We start from the raw sequence: 15484 nt of genomic DNA on the forward strand, positions 1-15484 counted from the left end.
CCATTAATACAGGTAATGAGTGGAGGACAGAGGATCCTCTTAAAGAAGAAGTTACCGGTCTGGGAGAGACCGACATCTTGCTTGTTTGTAGGTGACCAAATACTTATTTTATCAAGGAATTTACCAATAAATTCATAAAAAATCCTACAGTGTGATTTTCTGGAATTCTTTTCTCATTTTGTCTCTCATAGTTGAAATGTACCTATGATGAAAATGACAGGCCTCTCTCATCTTTTTAAGTGGGAAAACTTGCACAATTGGTGGCTGACTAAATACTTTTTTGCCCCACTGTAATGAGTTTGTAAAAGCAATGACATTTCAGTTACTCAATACACAAACATGCACATAAGATTATTATTACTAATGTGGTGGTCATTGAAACATTTACCTAATCCCAGCTGAACGATGAGCCAGAAAGTCACCTTAGAATATTGTTCTTCAGATGCACCTTTGTCTTGAATTCATTTCTGTCTTCAGCTTTACATTTCAACTCTTTTTTCTGTCAAGTTACTTTAAATGTTTTTAATTAGATTTCTTTTATCCATCTAAAAAAAAAAAAATGTATAGTGTTTTCCCGAGCAAAGAAACAGTTACGGTCCAGATGAATAAGTAAAAAGAAAATACATGTCTACTGAAACCTTTGATTGGTACTGTATACTGAGTGTAGTATATAGCCTGGTGCAGAAGGCCATAGTGGGTCAGGTCGTTCCCTGCCTACAAAAATGTGTCATTAAGAAATCCCTAGAATAGGAGGTGTATCATCATCTTCTGGACGTCCTTAGGATGGCCACAGTTTGCTGGGTTGACTGATCTAGCGCTAGCTTTAGCAAAGTACCATGGTTTCCAACATGTGCCAGAAGTCATAGAGGTTTAATTATATTATTGTTGGGCAGAATTACAAGAGCAAACATTCACTGCCCATCTCAGCACCAAAGAGCATCAAATCATTGTGTGGTAAATCTCATGTACTTGAAACAAAAATTCATCCTCTTAGCTCATGAAATGTAGCCAATTAGTAACCAGGGCGAGTCCATTCTGTGTTAAGAATTTGATTTAGGATTCAACCCCCCTTAAGCCAGTCTATTGTTTGACTTTTTTTTTTTCTATTCACACTTAGGGTGAGGGCAAATAATAATAAACATTGTACAGCATTGTAGCATGTTGCTAAATGTCCATATAGTCAAAACAATCTGAAGGTTGTTACTAGGGATGTATCAAGTACTGAGACAAAATGAGTATCATAATGGATATGAGTGTAGCACAGTTGGTACAACAAGGTGTTTACAGCGCAATGGTTTGATGGGAACCAGAGTGGGAAGCAGATGTAGGCACTCACTACTCTAGCTCTGAGAGAGCTTCTGTTAAATTACTTTAAGTAAAACATTTTCTGAATATTATTTGGATTAAAAAGCACAGACTTCTGTCCTTCAAACAGTGTGAAGCAATGTGTGATCTAAAAACGAGTTCTGGCTTGTGCTTCAAGTAAAGAAACAGGCTGAGGTTGAGCATAGTGCCCATGATTGGATGAGAACAACAATGAACATCACTTTAGCTTCTCCTTCAAAATGCTCAAGACCCAAGAAGTTGAATCTGGAAAAGGAGTGAGAATAAAGGGGATTCTAGAGCTGAAGTAAATGGCGGATTGTTTTGCAGGAAGTCCCAGCCCAGATCGTATTTTGAGTGGTCTGTAGTTGACCCCCTCTCCTCTATCTCCGGGTTCACTCCATATTCCTGGCTGGTTTACAAATCCCAATCTCACCCCATTACCATTCAGTTTCCTTTGTTTATTTGTTTCTCTTCTACATAACATATCCCATGTTTCGCATCACATTGTGCTTGTCTTGGTAGCTGACCCTGTCATCCCAGAGAAATAGCCTCTCGAATGTCTTAATTCATATAGATTACAGACCACAATATCTGCTCATGGAAAGGATTCCATCAAATAAATACGCAATAAACCACATGCACTCACATTAGAGATGAACAAAATAATTTTCCATAATATTTTGATTGGACAGAAAATATGTGAAAGGTACTGTTCAAGCATCCAGAAAGGAATTAGCAGGAGAAAATGTGGATACTCTAGACTCTGGCGTCTGTTTCACTTTATCACCAAATACAATCAAAGTCAGCTATTGAACTAACTTGTGGCGGAAATTAAAGTATAAAGATCTTGGCCATTGACCACAAATATACTATTGCAACTCATAATCTACTGTGGTGCAGGGTGTGTGCTGTGTCACTTACAGGGCAACAACAGGACTGTTTAATATGTCAGACAGGTCCCAATTCACGGGTCTTAATTCAATTCCTCGCAGCATTGAGATCACCATTGCTATGATCAGAGAATGAATTTTTATCTGACTTTGAGCTGTTCATCTAAGACCCCAGAGGAGATCAAAATGACATTTCATAGTAATTGTATGAAACAACTATTTGTTCCTTTATCTGATTTATGTTATGTAGACAATGGGACCTCAAATTAGATTTGACAAGATTCGATAATATGTGAATGGTTTAAATAAATTCAAGCAAACATATTGGACTAGGTGAAAGGTCAAAACTGAGCTAGTATGTCTGAGAGTGCTGCTAGGTGCATTGCATGCTGAAACATTGAGTGGTCTGAGTATTGTCTACACTGATACTGTTTACACAGTGGGCAATGAATAGACTCCACAGTTCAAATTGTGCCATAATGCCATGCCAAAGTTACAGAGTATCAATCAAATTGATTTGGTGGTCTTCAATATTCCTGGTCAGTTTCCTAAAGAAGTGTCACTTTACTATAGACAAAGAATCTATACAATAACCTCATTGTATTTTCATATAGTAGGGAGAATAGAGTACATACCCACTCAGCATTTGTGCTCAGTGGACGTTGGATTGTACGCAAAATCAGGTTGGCCTGTTGTGCCTGTTTTTTTGCCTAAAAATAGTAGTCCCAAATTGGGCCAAGTGCTCACAGAAGGAGTACTGCCAGAGCCCTACAAAATGACCTCCAGCGGGCTACTGGCGTGCATATTTGTGACCAAACTGAAACAGACTCCATGAGGGTGGCATAAGGGCCCGACGTCCTTTAGTGGGACCTGAACTCACAGCCCAGCACCATGCAGCTTGATGGGCATTCGCCAGAGAACACCCGTATCGGCAGGTGTTCTCTTTACAGATGAGAGCAGTTTCACACTGAGCACATGACAGACTTAAGAGTCTGGAGATGCTGTGGTGAACGTTATGCTGCCTTCAACATCATCCAGCATGACCGGTTTGGCGGTGGTTCAGTGATGGTCTGGGGAGGCATATCATTGGAGGGTGCACAGACTTCCATGTGCTAGCCAATGGTACCCAGACTGTTGTTAGGTACCGGGATGATGGTGCACCTTACGCTGGGGCAGTGGGCCCTGGGTTCCTCCTGGTGCAGGACTATGCTCGGCCTCATGTGGCCAGAGTGTGTAGGGAGTTCCTGGATGACAAAGGCATTGATGCCATTGACTGGCCCTGACGTTCCCCAGACCTGAATCCAATTGAGAACCTCTGGGACGTTATGTATCGGTGCATCCGATGCCGCCAAGTAGCACCACAGACTGTCCAGGAGCTCACTGATGCCCTGATCCAGGTCTGGGAGGAGATCCCCCAGGACATCATTCGCCATCTCCTCAGAAGCCTGTCCAGACGTTGTCAGGAGTGCATACAGGCACATGGGGGCCATACACACTACTGAGTCACATTATGAGTTCCTGTGATGAAATTCACGCAAGTTGGAACAGCCTGTGATTTCAATTGTTAACTTGGAGTTTCGGTGTGACTTTGAATCCACCCCTCAATCTGTTGGTGATTTTGGTTTCCACTGAAAGTTGTAATTTAGTTTTGTTCTCAACGATTTACACAATGTACAGCAAAGATTTTTATATTTCATATATTTCGTTCATCAAGACTCGATGTGTGATTTAAGTGTTCCCTTAAGTTTTTTGAACAGTGTATAACAAACAAACACTACTTTTGTCTGTTTTTATTCATCAATGATTAAGCTTTTGTAAAATGTATAGCTTGTGTCCAACACAATGAACTATGGGGTTGGTGTTATTCTGTCCCATTCCATAATGTTTCTCATTCCCCAGGTACTCAAGTAATAATTTTCATCTGACTTTTCAAAGAGTCTTTAACTAATAAATATGTGTGCATCAATTTTTGTCATTGCAAATAGTTTTTAGTGCATGAACGATATGATCTTGATGTGCTTGCTTTTTGTAGTCAAGTGGTCGGCCAAACCAAACCCACACGTTTTACAGAACGCGTGACAAATTACTCTCTCTCCATAGATTTATGAGAAAATAAAATAGTTTTAACGGTCCAACAAAAAGATCATGTTATTGAATGTGGAAAATATGGGCCACAGCATATCATTGCTCTCAGAGGGATTGGTTCTTACAGGACTTAGAGGGCAGGTCATAAATTACTTGCAACTTCATTGGATGGTGTGAAGTGGAGGAGTTTGGAGTGGTGCGGAGTGGTGTGAGGTGGAGGGGTGTGAGGCAGATGGGCGTGAGGTGGGGGGCGAGGTGTGGAGGGGCGTGGAAGGGTATGGGGTGGTGGGGCGTGGAGTAGAGGGGTGTGGTGTGGAGGAGAGTGGGTGGAGGGGTGTGGAGTAGAGGGGCGGGAGTAGAGGGGCGAGGTGTGGAGAGGTGTGGAGGGGTATGGGGTGGTGGGGCGTGGAGTAGAGGGGTGTGGTGTGGAGGAGAGTGGGGTGGAGGGGTGTGGAGTAGAGGGGCGGGAGTAGAGGGGCGAGGTGTGGAGGGGTGTGGGGTGGAGGGGTGAGGAGTAGAGGGGTGTGGGGTGAAGGGGCGTGGGGTGGAGGGGCGAGGTGTGGAGGGGCGTGGGGGGGAGGCGTGAGGAGTAGAGGGGCGAGGTGTGGAGGGGTTGAGGAGTAGAGGGGCAAGGTGTGGAGGGGCGTGGGGTGGAGGGGTGAGGAGTAGAGGGGCGAGGTGTGGAGGGGTGAGGTGTGGAGGGGTGTGGAGTAGAGGGGTGAGGTGTGGAGGGGTGAGGAGTAGAGGAGCGAGGTGTGGAGGGGTGAGGAGTAGATGGGCGAGGTGTGGAGGGGTGTGGAGTAGAGGGGCGAGGTGTGGAGGGGTGTGGAGTAGAGGGGCGAGGTGTGGAGGGGTGAGGAGTAGAGGGGTGAGGTGTGGAGGGGTGTGGAGTGGAGGGGTGTGGAGTAGAGGGGTGAGGTGTTGAGGGGCGTGGGGTGGAGGGGTGAGGATTAGAGGGGGCGAGGTGTTGAGGGGCGTGGGGTGGAGGGGTGAGGATTAGAGGGGGCGAGGTGTTGAGGGGTGTGGAGTAGAGGGGCGAGGTATGGAGGGGTGTGGAGTAGAGGGGCGAGGTGTTGAGGGGTGTGGAGTAGAGGGGCGAGGTATGGAGGGGTGTGGAGTAGAGGGGCGAGGTGTGGAGGGGTGTGGAGTACAGGGGTGAGGTGTGGAGGGGTGTGGAGTACAGGGGTGAGGTGTGGAGGGGTGTGGAGTACAGGGGTGATGTGTGGAGGGGTGTGGAGTACAGGGGTGTGGAGGGGCCTGGGGTGGAGAGGTGAGGATTAGAGGGGGCGAGGTGTTGAGGGGTGTGGAGTACAGGGGTGAGGTGTGGAGGGGTGTGGAGTACAGGGGTGAGGTGTTGAGGGGTGTGGAGTACAGGGGTGTGGAGGGGCCTGGGGTGGAGAGGTGAGGATTAGAGGGGGCGAGGTGTTGAGGGGTGTGGAGTACAGGGGTGAGGTGTGGAGGGGTGTGGAGTACAGGGGTGAGGTGTGGAGGGGTGTGGAGTACAGGGGCGAGGTGTGGAGGGGTGTGGAGTAGAGGGGCGAGGTGTGGAGGGGTGTGGAGTACAGGGGTGAGGTGTGGAGGGGTGTGGAGTACAGGGGTGAGGTGTGGAGGGGTGTGGAGTAGAGGGGCGAGGTGTGGAGGGGTGTGGAGTACAGGGGTGAGGTGTGGAGGGGTGTGGAGTACAGGGGTGAGGTGTGGAGGGGTGTGGAGTACAGGGGTGAGGTGTGGAGTACAGGGGTGTGGAGGGGTGTGGAGTACAGGGGTGAGGTGTGGAGAGGCTCTGGACCAAAGTAAGGAGGCTAATGAAGTTAGTTTTTATAACATTTACAAGAAGAAAAAATGCATGTATTTGCCATTTATTTGAATAAGTTAGTTATCACTAAACCTGTTTAGATTTCATTTATTATCTGCACATAATTATAAACTGATTCAATTGTTTTATTTTTGGTCTTTTTACTAATTGGTCACTTATAACTATTGCTTTCAGCATACTATTTAAACATCTTCCCAAAGGGGTTATTAATATGTAATCTGTGTGTTTAGGACGTTATCTGTGTAAAAGCCAATTTTCACTGTGAATTGGTCACTCAATGCATTCGGCTATGGCTTTCAGCATACTATAAAATATTACACATCATATGAGTTTACCAAAGTATGATAAACAATCTTTGGGGTCTAAGATGTTGAGAAAAGTGTAATTGAAGAGTCTGAAATTAAATATATACCCTAACCCTAATCTGTCATCTGAGTAAAACAAGATTTTGACAGCACATTTTTCACTTTCAATGCCTTTGGCATGAGTACATAAAGGGGTTATTAACAACCTTCAGGTCAAAGATGTTGAGAAAAGGGGAAGTGAAGAGTCTGCCATTAAATTTAACCCATTGACTTTCAGCAAATCAAGTTTGCTAAATCACATTTGGAAGCTCTTATCAGGGCTCATCAAGACTTCACAGGCAATGTTTCCATATCCTATGGACAAAGGGGAGCTCTTTGGACATATTATTATATCAGACAAAAAGCAAACACTGCATTCCACAGTAGTGACCCCATATCAAAGGTTAAACATGGTGGAGATAGTATGTTAGGATGACAAACATGAGTTTCTAATGGTGGCATGAGTACTCGAGCATGTTCCAGGGGGTGATATGCCACAAAATGTTCACATGTAAATGTATTATAGCATTTCAGTATACACTGAACCAAAACCTTATGACCAGTCACAGGCAAAGCGAATAACGTTGATCGTCTCCTAATAAGGGCACACATCACGGCCTGGGTAGATTAGATGGTAAGTGAACAATCAGTTCTCATAGTCAACGTGTTGGATGCTGGAGAAATGGGCAGGAGTAAATGATGCAGGAGAAATGGCCAGACTACTAGGCCAAGGCATCTCTGAAACAACAAGGCTTCTGGGGTGCTCCTTGTCAGCAGTGTTGAGTGCCTAAAGACAGTGGTCCGAGGAGGGAAAAACCACAAACAGGGTGTTGGGCGTCCAAGGCTCATCAATGCGCGAGGGCAACGAAGGCTATCTCGTCTGATCCGAACAGAGGGAAGGTCTACTGTGGCACAAATGATGGTTACTGGAGGGATATGTCACACCACAGTGCATCACACCCTGCTGTGTATGGGGCTTTCTGCTGTGCTTGTCTTGTCATGGCCAATTTTCTCCAGAAGCATCATGTCATATTTTATAACCATAGGCTACATTGGACTTGGTATTATTTAGACCAACCACGGCAGACATTGGATTTGTACATGTTTTGTATGACATAATGCGTTACCGTTACATGCCGTTATGTCATAGCACATACTTTGTCTTGTTACCTGGAGCACTGATACTAGTTAATAACTTCACCTGACCAAAATGCACTATGGTTGAACTTGAGATAAACAATACAGCATCGTTAAAGTTATCTCCTTTGTAAGTATTATTTTATTACTGTCAGGGTAATTGCAAGAATAACAGAATTATCAATAACCTATCCCTGACGATTTCCCCTCCCTGAAAAAAAAACAGGTGGTGATGGGCTGGACAGGGCCAGACAGAGCATATAATAACCAGAATCCCATTAGAGAAGAATATAATGGTTGTCCATACAGAGACTGAAATATGCTTCCTCACATAATAAATAAATAAACTGGTATGCAGATAACCAAAACAGCTGCACCCATTTTTGAATTTCTGTATTATCTACACATGAACTCAAAACCAACTTCAAAGCAGTAATCACTTATGTGAATATAATGAAGGCGGGATGAATTTTGAAGGTACAGAGCCTGCGTTTCGCTGGGAGCGGAATGTCCTGAGGAATGTTTATGATGTGTCTGATGGCATGTAGGAGTTCGCAGTGGGATCCGGAAGTAAAGAGGAGGGTATGGGATAGGGAAGCGATGCTCTGTAAGACTGCAACATTGAGTCTAGTTTATTCTACCACATATGGCACCTGGATTTAGGAATGGAAGAAAAACAGTATTAATGAGATACGTTTTTGAAGGTGTTGTGTTATGATTCTATAGATATCAGGGTATCTGCAGATGCCTTGTGGTAAGCGTATTGGGCAAGTAACAAAGGTAACTGGTTGGGAAACTAGCGCCAACAAAGCAAAAATAATGTGTCTTTGTGCCCTTGAGCAAGGAACTGAACTCAGTTTCTCCCCTGCAAGTTGTTCAAGATAAATGTGGTGTATTTGGCTACAGTCTGTGGATGTCAGCTGGATGTCAGCATGATTGCCTAACATATTTCCTTTACACGTCTCTCCAGGTTCGTGATCTTCTGGCTTGTCCGAGAGCTGCAACTCTCCTCCCTGCAAGCCTGGCATGCTACAACACACAGCCACACACACAGACTGAATTCAGACTGAATTCAGTCTGAACACATCAGGAAACACGCCCTGCCCCTTACCTCAAACACACATGCACCCCCCCCCCTTTTAATCTTACCTGTCCCAGAGTCCATTGGATGGTTTCTCTGCTTCCCCCAACATGCCCATGGTCAGGCCTCCTGTCACAGGGACCAACAGGTCCTGGATATGAAGATATGTGTTAGTACATAGTGGGTTCTGGCAGTGCAGAAGGAAGTAATAGTGATGGGACACAAAGTCCGGTTTACTGCACAGCACAGACCATCTGGAGCTGGGAGTTGTAGAGTTTGTTGAAGGTGTTATGGTTAGTGCTAGATTAGCAGTATGAGTTCCATATGTGTTTATGGATGGATTAGAATTGTCAATTTTCAGTGCATACCCAACGGTTACCTGGAGGCCCAAGGGGCTTGTGCCAGGCTTGGCCTGGGTTCTAAAGAATGCAGTCAGACAGGACTGGGTTTCGGCTAGCAGAATTGAAAAAAATATAGCCTGTCACAACGGTGTCGTCGTGGTGTGTTGAATAAAAATAGCCAAACGCAGGGAGGCGGGAAACGTAGCTTAACTTAACTTATTTAAATGGCACGCAAAAAACAAAAGCACACAAGCGCAAAACAAGCATGCATCAGTATTCTCCAGGGCAACACCAAACATAGAACAATACCTCAAAAAGACGCCCAGAAACACAGGAACTAATATAGGCAACCTAACGAGGGAATGGACACCAGGTGTGTGCAATAACAAGACATGACAGTGCCGTGGGATGTGGAGCGGCGTGACTAGAAGGCCGGCGATGATGCACGCCGAACACCATGCCCGGGGGGGGAGGGCGTGCGTTTCCCACGCGAGTCCTCGTTACAAAGCCTTTATCTCTTTCATTCACGATGTGGTTAATGAAAGTTGGTCTCTAAAAACTATTTGTGCAGAACTGTTGCGTCAATTAATCAAAATGTCATGTTGTTAAGTAATTCACATTCTGAAATAAAATAATCATTAAATAATCCTCATTATTGCTATATTCTGCCTTTTTGGTTTAGATATGTCGATGGTTGCATAAGGTTGTTGGAGTTGGAGCTTACTGAATGAAACAACACAGGCAACCAATACACAGGCTGAGGACGTTTCATATTTCCAGAATCAAAAGTTTCACCTTAACAAGGAAAGGTTACCTTTCCACACTTCTAGTGGCGGTCTCTGTCAAGTTAGTGAAATAGCAAAATGGTCAATGGATACGTTTGGAAGTTTTAGTTATTTATTTTTAAGTTAATAGGGCTTGGTTCAGACAGGGCTGAAAGTTTTTGGCCCAGTTTGAACACTATTGCAGGGTTGAACATCTGAGTGTTCCTGTCCATTCTCACAATGTCTATACCCAAATCAGTTCTAAATTACTACACTGGTTTAAACTTTAAAGTTAAATTGGTACTAATACCAATCACCATGTCACTGTAATCTCTTAACACAGTGCTGTTCTCCTTGAGAGTGGCTGAGTTTGTGTCAACTGAGCGGTTGTGGAGGCTCAAACCGTGACAATGCAGGTACTTCCCCGTTGTAACTGGAGTGATGGAAACCCTTGAGGCATATCTGAGGGACAGTATCATAACCTTCCAGGCATCCAGAAAAAATTAAAGGGTTAGGGTTAGTTGAACTGGAAAGAATAATTAATTTAATGAATAGGGAGAACCGTCGGCATTCAACCATAGAGAACTATGAAAAAATAACTACCTTAAATGTTCTCTATGCATTTAATATTCTCTATGCTATAACTTGTTAATCTTTTCTGTACATTAATTAAAAATACTTTGAGCTTGGTCAAATAAAAAATATAAACACATGAATTACTGTCTAGACAACTATGTACATTTTCAAACTGTTGTATGATACAAAGCCAAATTTGTTCCTGGGGAGGAAACAACAACTCCTAAGGACATAATCCTTCATACATACATTTCTGGAGGAGAACATTTTTTCCACTCTGAATCAAGGGGATTCTGAACGCATACATTACTCTCAGAAAAATACAAAAAACAATTAAAACTTGGGAGAAAGACAAGACCTCAGAGATGGATGGTTTTCCTTTGAATCCAAAAAAGAAATAAATTAAAGTTGTTCTCTTACCATACCAGTAGAAATTGCTTGTGCACACGATATGTTTAAGCCATAAGTAATTGGGGGTGTGGTATATGGCCAATATAGCACGGCTCAGAGCTGTTCTCAGGCACAATGCATCACAGACTATATTGACTATTATATACCACAAACACCTGAGATGCTTTTTTGCGATTTTACTAACGCAATTAGAGCTGTGAAAAGTGCTGTGATGTCATACCGGTGGTATACGGTCTAATATACCATGACTATCAGCCAATCAGCACTCTGGATTCATTCTTAATAAATTGTCATGACTACGAACTTTAAAACAACCAAATGAGAAAACTGAGACTGTTTACTTTTGCAAGGCACTGATTATAACTTGCTTACCATGTGGTTGAAATTATGATTTTTTCCCCTGCTGTTCTTTAAAAAAAAAAAAATATCTTTCTAATGTTGCCTGCGGTAATTGAATTGGGCATGTACCTATTGTTTATTCCAATGGGTGTTCATTATAAAGGACATTTACACCAACAGTCCATCATTCTCTGTGTATCCTAAAGGAAAGAAAAGCAGTCAGTCATGATGGACACAGAAGAATCCGTTTGGAGCCATTATGTTACTGTATGTCTACTACTGGAGTGGTCCTGTGGAGAGGGGTTGGTACTTATATCAACAGCCAGTGGGCCTGCATAGGCTGACAAAGAATTGCCTGCAAGTATGGAATACATATCTCGAGTGGCAGAGAGGGAGATGTATTAGAAATAAACAGGAAAAGAGGAGAGAAATTGATATACAGAATATATCTGTATTCAATTGCGTGAAGGAGTTTTGAGACTCTGAGGAAAATGAAACCACATAATCAAGCTGTACATTAAAATTGCTCAGCAGTGTTGACACTCATATATGAACCTTTATTAAAAAACAGCAGGACACAGTCATGCAGTTGAATTCACAGTAAGTGAATAATCGGGGTTTCAAAGCCCCAGGTATTCTTGAAGTCATGGTTGGAAAATGCCTAGGAATCAGGAGAGAATAAGCAGAAAATTCAGTAATTTCTGGATGACACGCATTGAGTGGTGATGTAGCTGAAGGTGATTGGCGAGGTGGTCCTAGCTGTGCCTGCTGTAAAGGTTAAGGGGCTCATTTGAGATGTGCTAATGAGGCCCACAGAGACCATTGCATTACCAGCATTCCCAACCTTCTGTCCCTTGACCCATTTTGATTTTAAAATATAGAAAAAGTAATGTATTCAAATATTGAACTACGTCAATACACAGTCAGGTCCGGAAGTAATAGGACCCTGACACAAGTTTTGTTATTTTGTCTGTTTACCAAAATATATTGAAGTTACAGTTAAATAATGAATATGTGCAGTCTCTCAGCTTTAATATGAGGGTATTCACATCCAAATTGGAGGAAGGGTTTAGGAATTACAGCTCTTCAATATGTAGTATTCCTCTTTTTCAAGTGACCCAGGTGTGGGCTATTCCTTCATTATTTCTTCATCAATTAAGCAGATAAAAGGTCTGGAGTTGATTCCAGGTGTGGCATTCACATATGGAAGTTGTTGCTGTGAACCCAAAACATACGGGCAAAGGAGCTCTTCATGCAAGTAAAACAGGCCATCCTTAGGCTGCAAAATAAATCCATCAGAGAGATAGCTGGAACATTAGGAGTGGCCAGATCAAAATTCTCGTACATTGTGAGACAAAAAAGAACGCACTGGTGAGCTCTGCAACACAAAAAGAAGAAAAAACCCTTCTTAACATCCAGAACACTCAAGGAGGTAGGCATATCATTATCCAAGTCTACCATAAAGAGAAGACTTCACAAATGTAAACCATTCATAAGTCTCAAGAATAGAAAGGCCAGATTATGCCAAAAAACATCGAAGTAGAGCCAGCCCAGTTCTGGAACAACATTCTTTTGACAGATGAAACTAAGATCAACCTGTACCACAATGAGGGGAAGAAAAAAGTGTGGAGAAGGCTTGGAACGGCTCATGATCCGAAGCATACCACATCATCTGTAAAACACAGTGGAGGCAGTGTGATGGAATGAGCATGCATGGCTTCCAATGGCACTGGGTCACTAGAATTTATTGATGATGTGACAGAAAATAGATGCAATTGGATAAATTCTTAAGTGTTTAGGTATATATTTTCTGTTCCGATTCAGCCAAATTCAGCAAAGTTGATTGGACGGAGCTTCACTTTACAGATGGACAATGACCCACGATGTTTTTAAGGCAAAGATGTGGAATCTTCTGTAATGGCTGAGTCAATCACCTGATTTCAACCTGATGGAGCATGCATCCCTTGTTGAAGACAAAACTTTAGGCAGAAAAACCCATGAACAAACAACATCTGAAGACAGCTGCAGTAAAGGCCTAGCAATGCATCACAAAGGAGAAAATCAAACGTTTGGTGATGACAATGCCTTCCAGACTTCAAGCAGTCAGTGCCTAAAAAGGACAAACCCATGAACAAACAACATCTGAAGACAGCTGCAGTAAAGGCCTAGCAATGCATCACAAAGGAGAAAATCAAACGTTTGGTGATGACAATGCCTTCCAGACTTCAAGCAGTCAGTGCCTAAAAAGGATTCTCAACAAAATATAAAAATTTCAAATTTTATGGTTGTGTTAATTTGTCCAATTACATTTGAGCCCCTGAGATAAGGGGACTCTGTATGAAAATGGTTTCAATTCCTAAACATTTGATATGATATTTTTGTTTAACCCTTTGAATTAAAGCTAAAAGTCTGGACTTCAATTGCATCTCGGTTGCTTCATTTCAAATCCATTGTGTTGATGTACAGAGCCAAAATTAGGAAAATTGTGTTAGTATCCAAATATATCCAGACCTAACTATGTATTTTATATACACTCACCTAAAGGATTATTAGGAACACCATACTAATACTGTGTTTGACCCCCTTTTCGCCTTCAGAACTTAATTCTACGTGGCATTGATTCAACAAGGTGCTGAAAGCATTCTTTAGAAATGTTGGCCCATATTGATAGGATAGCATCTTGCAGTTGATGGAGATTTGTGGGATGCACATCCAGGGCACTAAGCTCCCGTTCCACCAGATCCCAAAGATGCTTTAATGGGTTGAGATCTGGTTACTGTGGGGGCCATTTCAGTACAGTGACCTCATTGTCATGTCCAAGAAACCAATTTGAAATGATTCGAGCTTTGTGACATGGTGCATTATCCTGCTGGAAGTAGCCATCAGAGGATGGGTACATGGTGGTCATAAAGGGATGGACATGGTCAGAAACAATGCTCAGGTAGGCGGTGGCATTTAATCGATGCCCAATTGCCACTAAGGGGCCTAAAGTGTGCCAAGAAAACATCCCACACACCATTACACCACCACCAGCCTGCACATTGATAACAAGGCATGATGGATCCATGTTCTCATTTTGTTTACGCCAAATTCTGACTCTACCATCTGAATGTCTCAACAGAAATCGACTCATCAGACCAGGCAACATTTTTCCAGTCTTAAACTGTCTAATTTTGGTGAGCTCGTGCAAATTGTAGCCTCTTTTTCCTATTTGTAGTGGAGATGAGTGGTACCCGGTGGGGTCTTCTGCTGTTGTAGCCCATCGGCCTCAAGGTTGTGCGTGTTGTGGCTTCACAAATTCTTTGCTGCATACCTCGGTTGTAACGAGTGGTTATTTCAGTCGGCCCATTCTCCTCTGACCTCTAGCATCAACAAGGCATTTTCGCCCACAGGACTGACGCATACTGGAAGTTTTTCCCTTTTCACACCATGCTTTGTACACCCTAGAAATGGTTGTGCGTGAAAATCCCAGTAACTGGGCAGATTGTGAAATACTCAGACCTGCCCGTCTGGCACCAACAACCATGCCACACTCAAAATTGCTTAAATCACCTTTCTTTCCCATTCTGACATTCAGTTTGGAGTTCAGGAGATTGTCTTGACCAGGACCACACCCCTAAATGCATTGAAGCAACTGTCATGTGATTGGTTGATTAGATAATTGCATTAAGGAGAAATTGAACAGGTGTTCCTAATAATCCTTTAGGTGAGTGTATGTGTACACTGACCAAAATTGTAGAGTGGCCTTTTTTTGTGGCCAGCTTAAGGCACACCTGTGCAATAATCATGCTGTCTAATCAGCAATTTGATATGCCACACCTGTGAGGTGGATGGATTATCTCTGCAAAGGAGAAGTGCTCACTAACACAGATTTAGACAGATTTGTGAATAATATTTGAGAGAAATAGGCCTTCTGTGTAAATAGAGAAAGTCTTAGATCTTTGAGTTCAGCTCGTGATAAATGGGGGGAAAAAGTGTTGCGTTTATAATATTGTTCAGTATATATATTTATATTTATATACATACACATATACAGTGGGGAGAACAAGTATTTGATACACTGCTGGTTTTCCTACTTACAAAGCATGTAGAGGTCTGTAATTATTATCATAGGTACACTTCAACTGTGAGAGACGGAATCTAAAACATAAATCCAGAAAATCTCATTGTGTGATTTTTAAATAATTAATTTGTATTTTATTGCATGACATAAGTATTTGATCACCTACCAACCAGTAAGAATTCCAGCTCTCACAGACCTGTACGTTTTTTTTTAAGAAGCCCTCCTGTTCTCCACTCATTACCTGTCTTAACTACACCTGTTTGAACTTGTTACCTGTATAAAAGACACCTGTACACACTCAATCAAACAGACTC

At 42.8% G+C, this 15484-nt stretch overlaps 1 protein-coding gene and 1 long non-coding RNA gene across 3 annotated transcripts; both read right to left on the reverse strand.

Annotated features, from left to right (window-relative positions):
* Nucleotides 1-4443: 4443 nt before the first annotated feature.
* Nucleotides 4444-7481, reverse strand: LOC114828879 (proline-rich extensin-like protein EPR1). The gene is made up of 3 exons (XM_034287216.1): nucleotides 7419-7481; nucleotides 5674-6100; nucleotides 4444-5558 (listed from the first exon to the last, which is right to left on the reverse strand). Exons 1-3 carry the CDS (start codon nucleotides 7479-7481, stop codon nucleotides 4444-4446), a joined length of 1605 nt encoding a protein of 534 aa, XP_034143107.1.
* Nucleotides 7482-7766: 285 nt separating this feature from the next.
* Nucleotides 7767-9315, reverse strand: LOC105017027. 2 transcript variants are annotated; one of them, XR_002198051.2, is made up of 3 exons: nucleotides 9045-9315; nucleotides 8745-8827; nucleotides 7767-8624 (listed from the first exon to the last, which is right to left on the reverse strand). It is a non-coding gene; the product is annotated as an uncharacterized LOC105017027 (long non-coding RNA). The 2 variants fall into 2 exon arrangements; XR_828498.3 differs by having other exon boundaries at nucleotides 7768-8624; nucleotides 9056-9315.
* Nucleotides 9316-15484: the final 6169 nt, after the last annotated feature.

This window comes from Esox lucius, chromosome 17 (assembly GCF_011004845.1).
Source record: "Esox lucius isolate fEsoLuc1 chromosome 17, fEsoLuc1.pri, whole genome shotgun sequence".
NCBI lineage: Eukaryota > Metazoa > Chordata > Actinopteri > Esociformes > Esocidae > Esox > Esox lucius.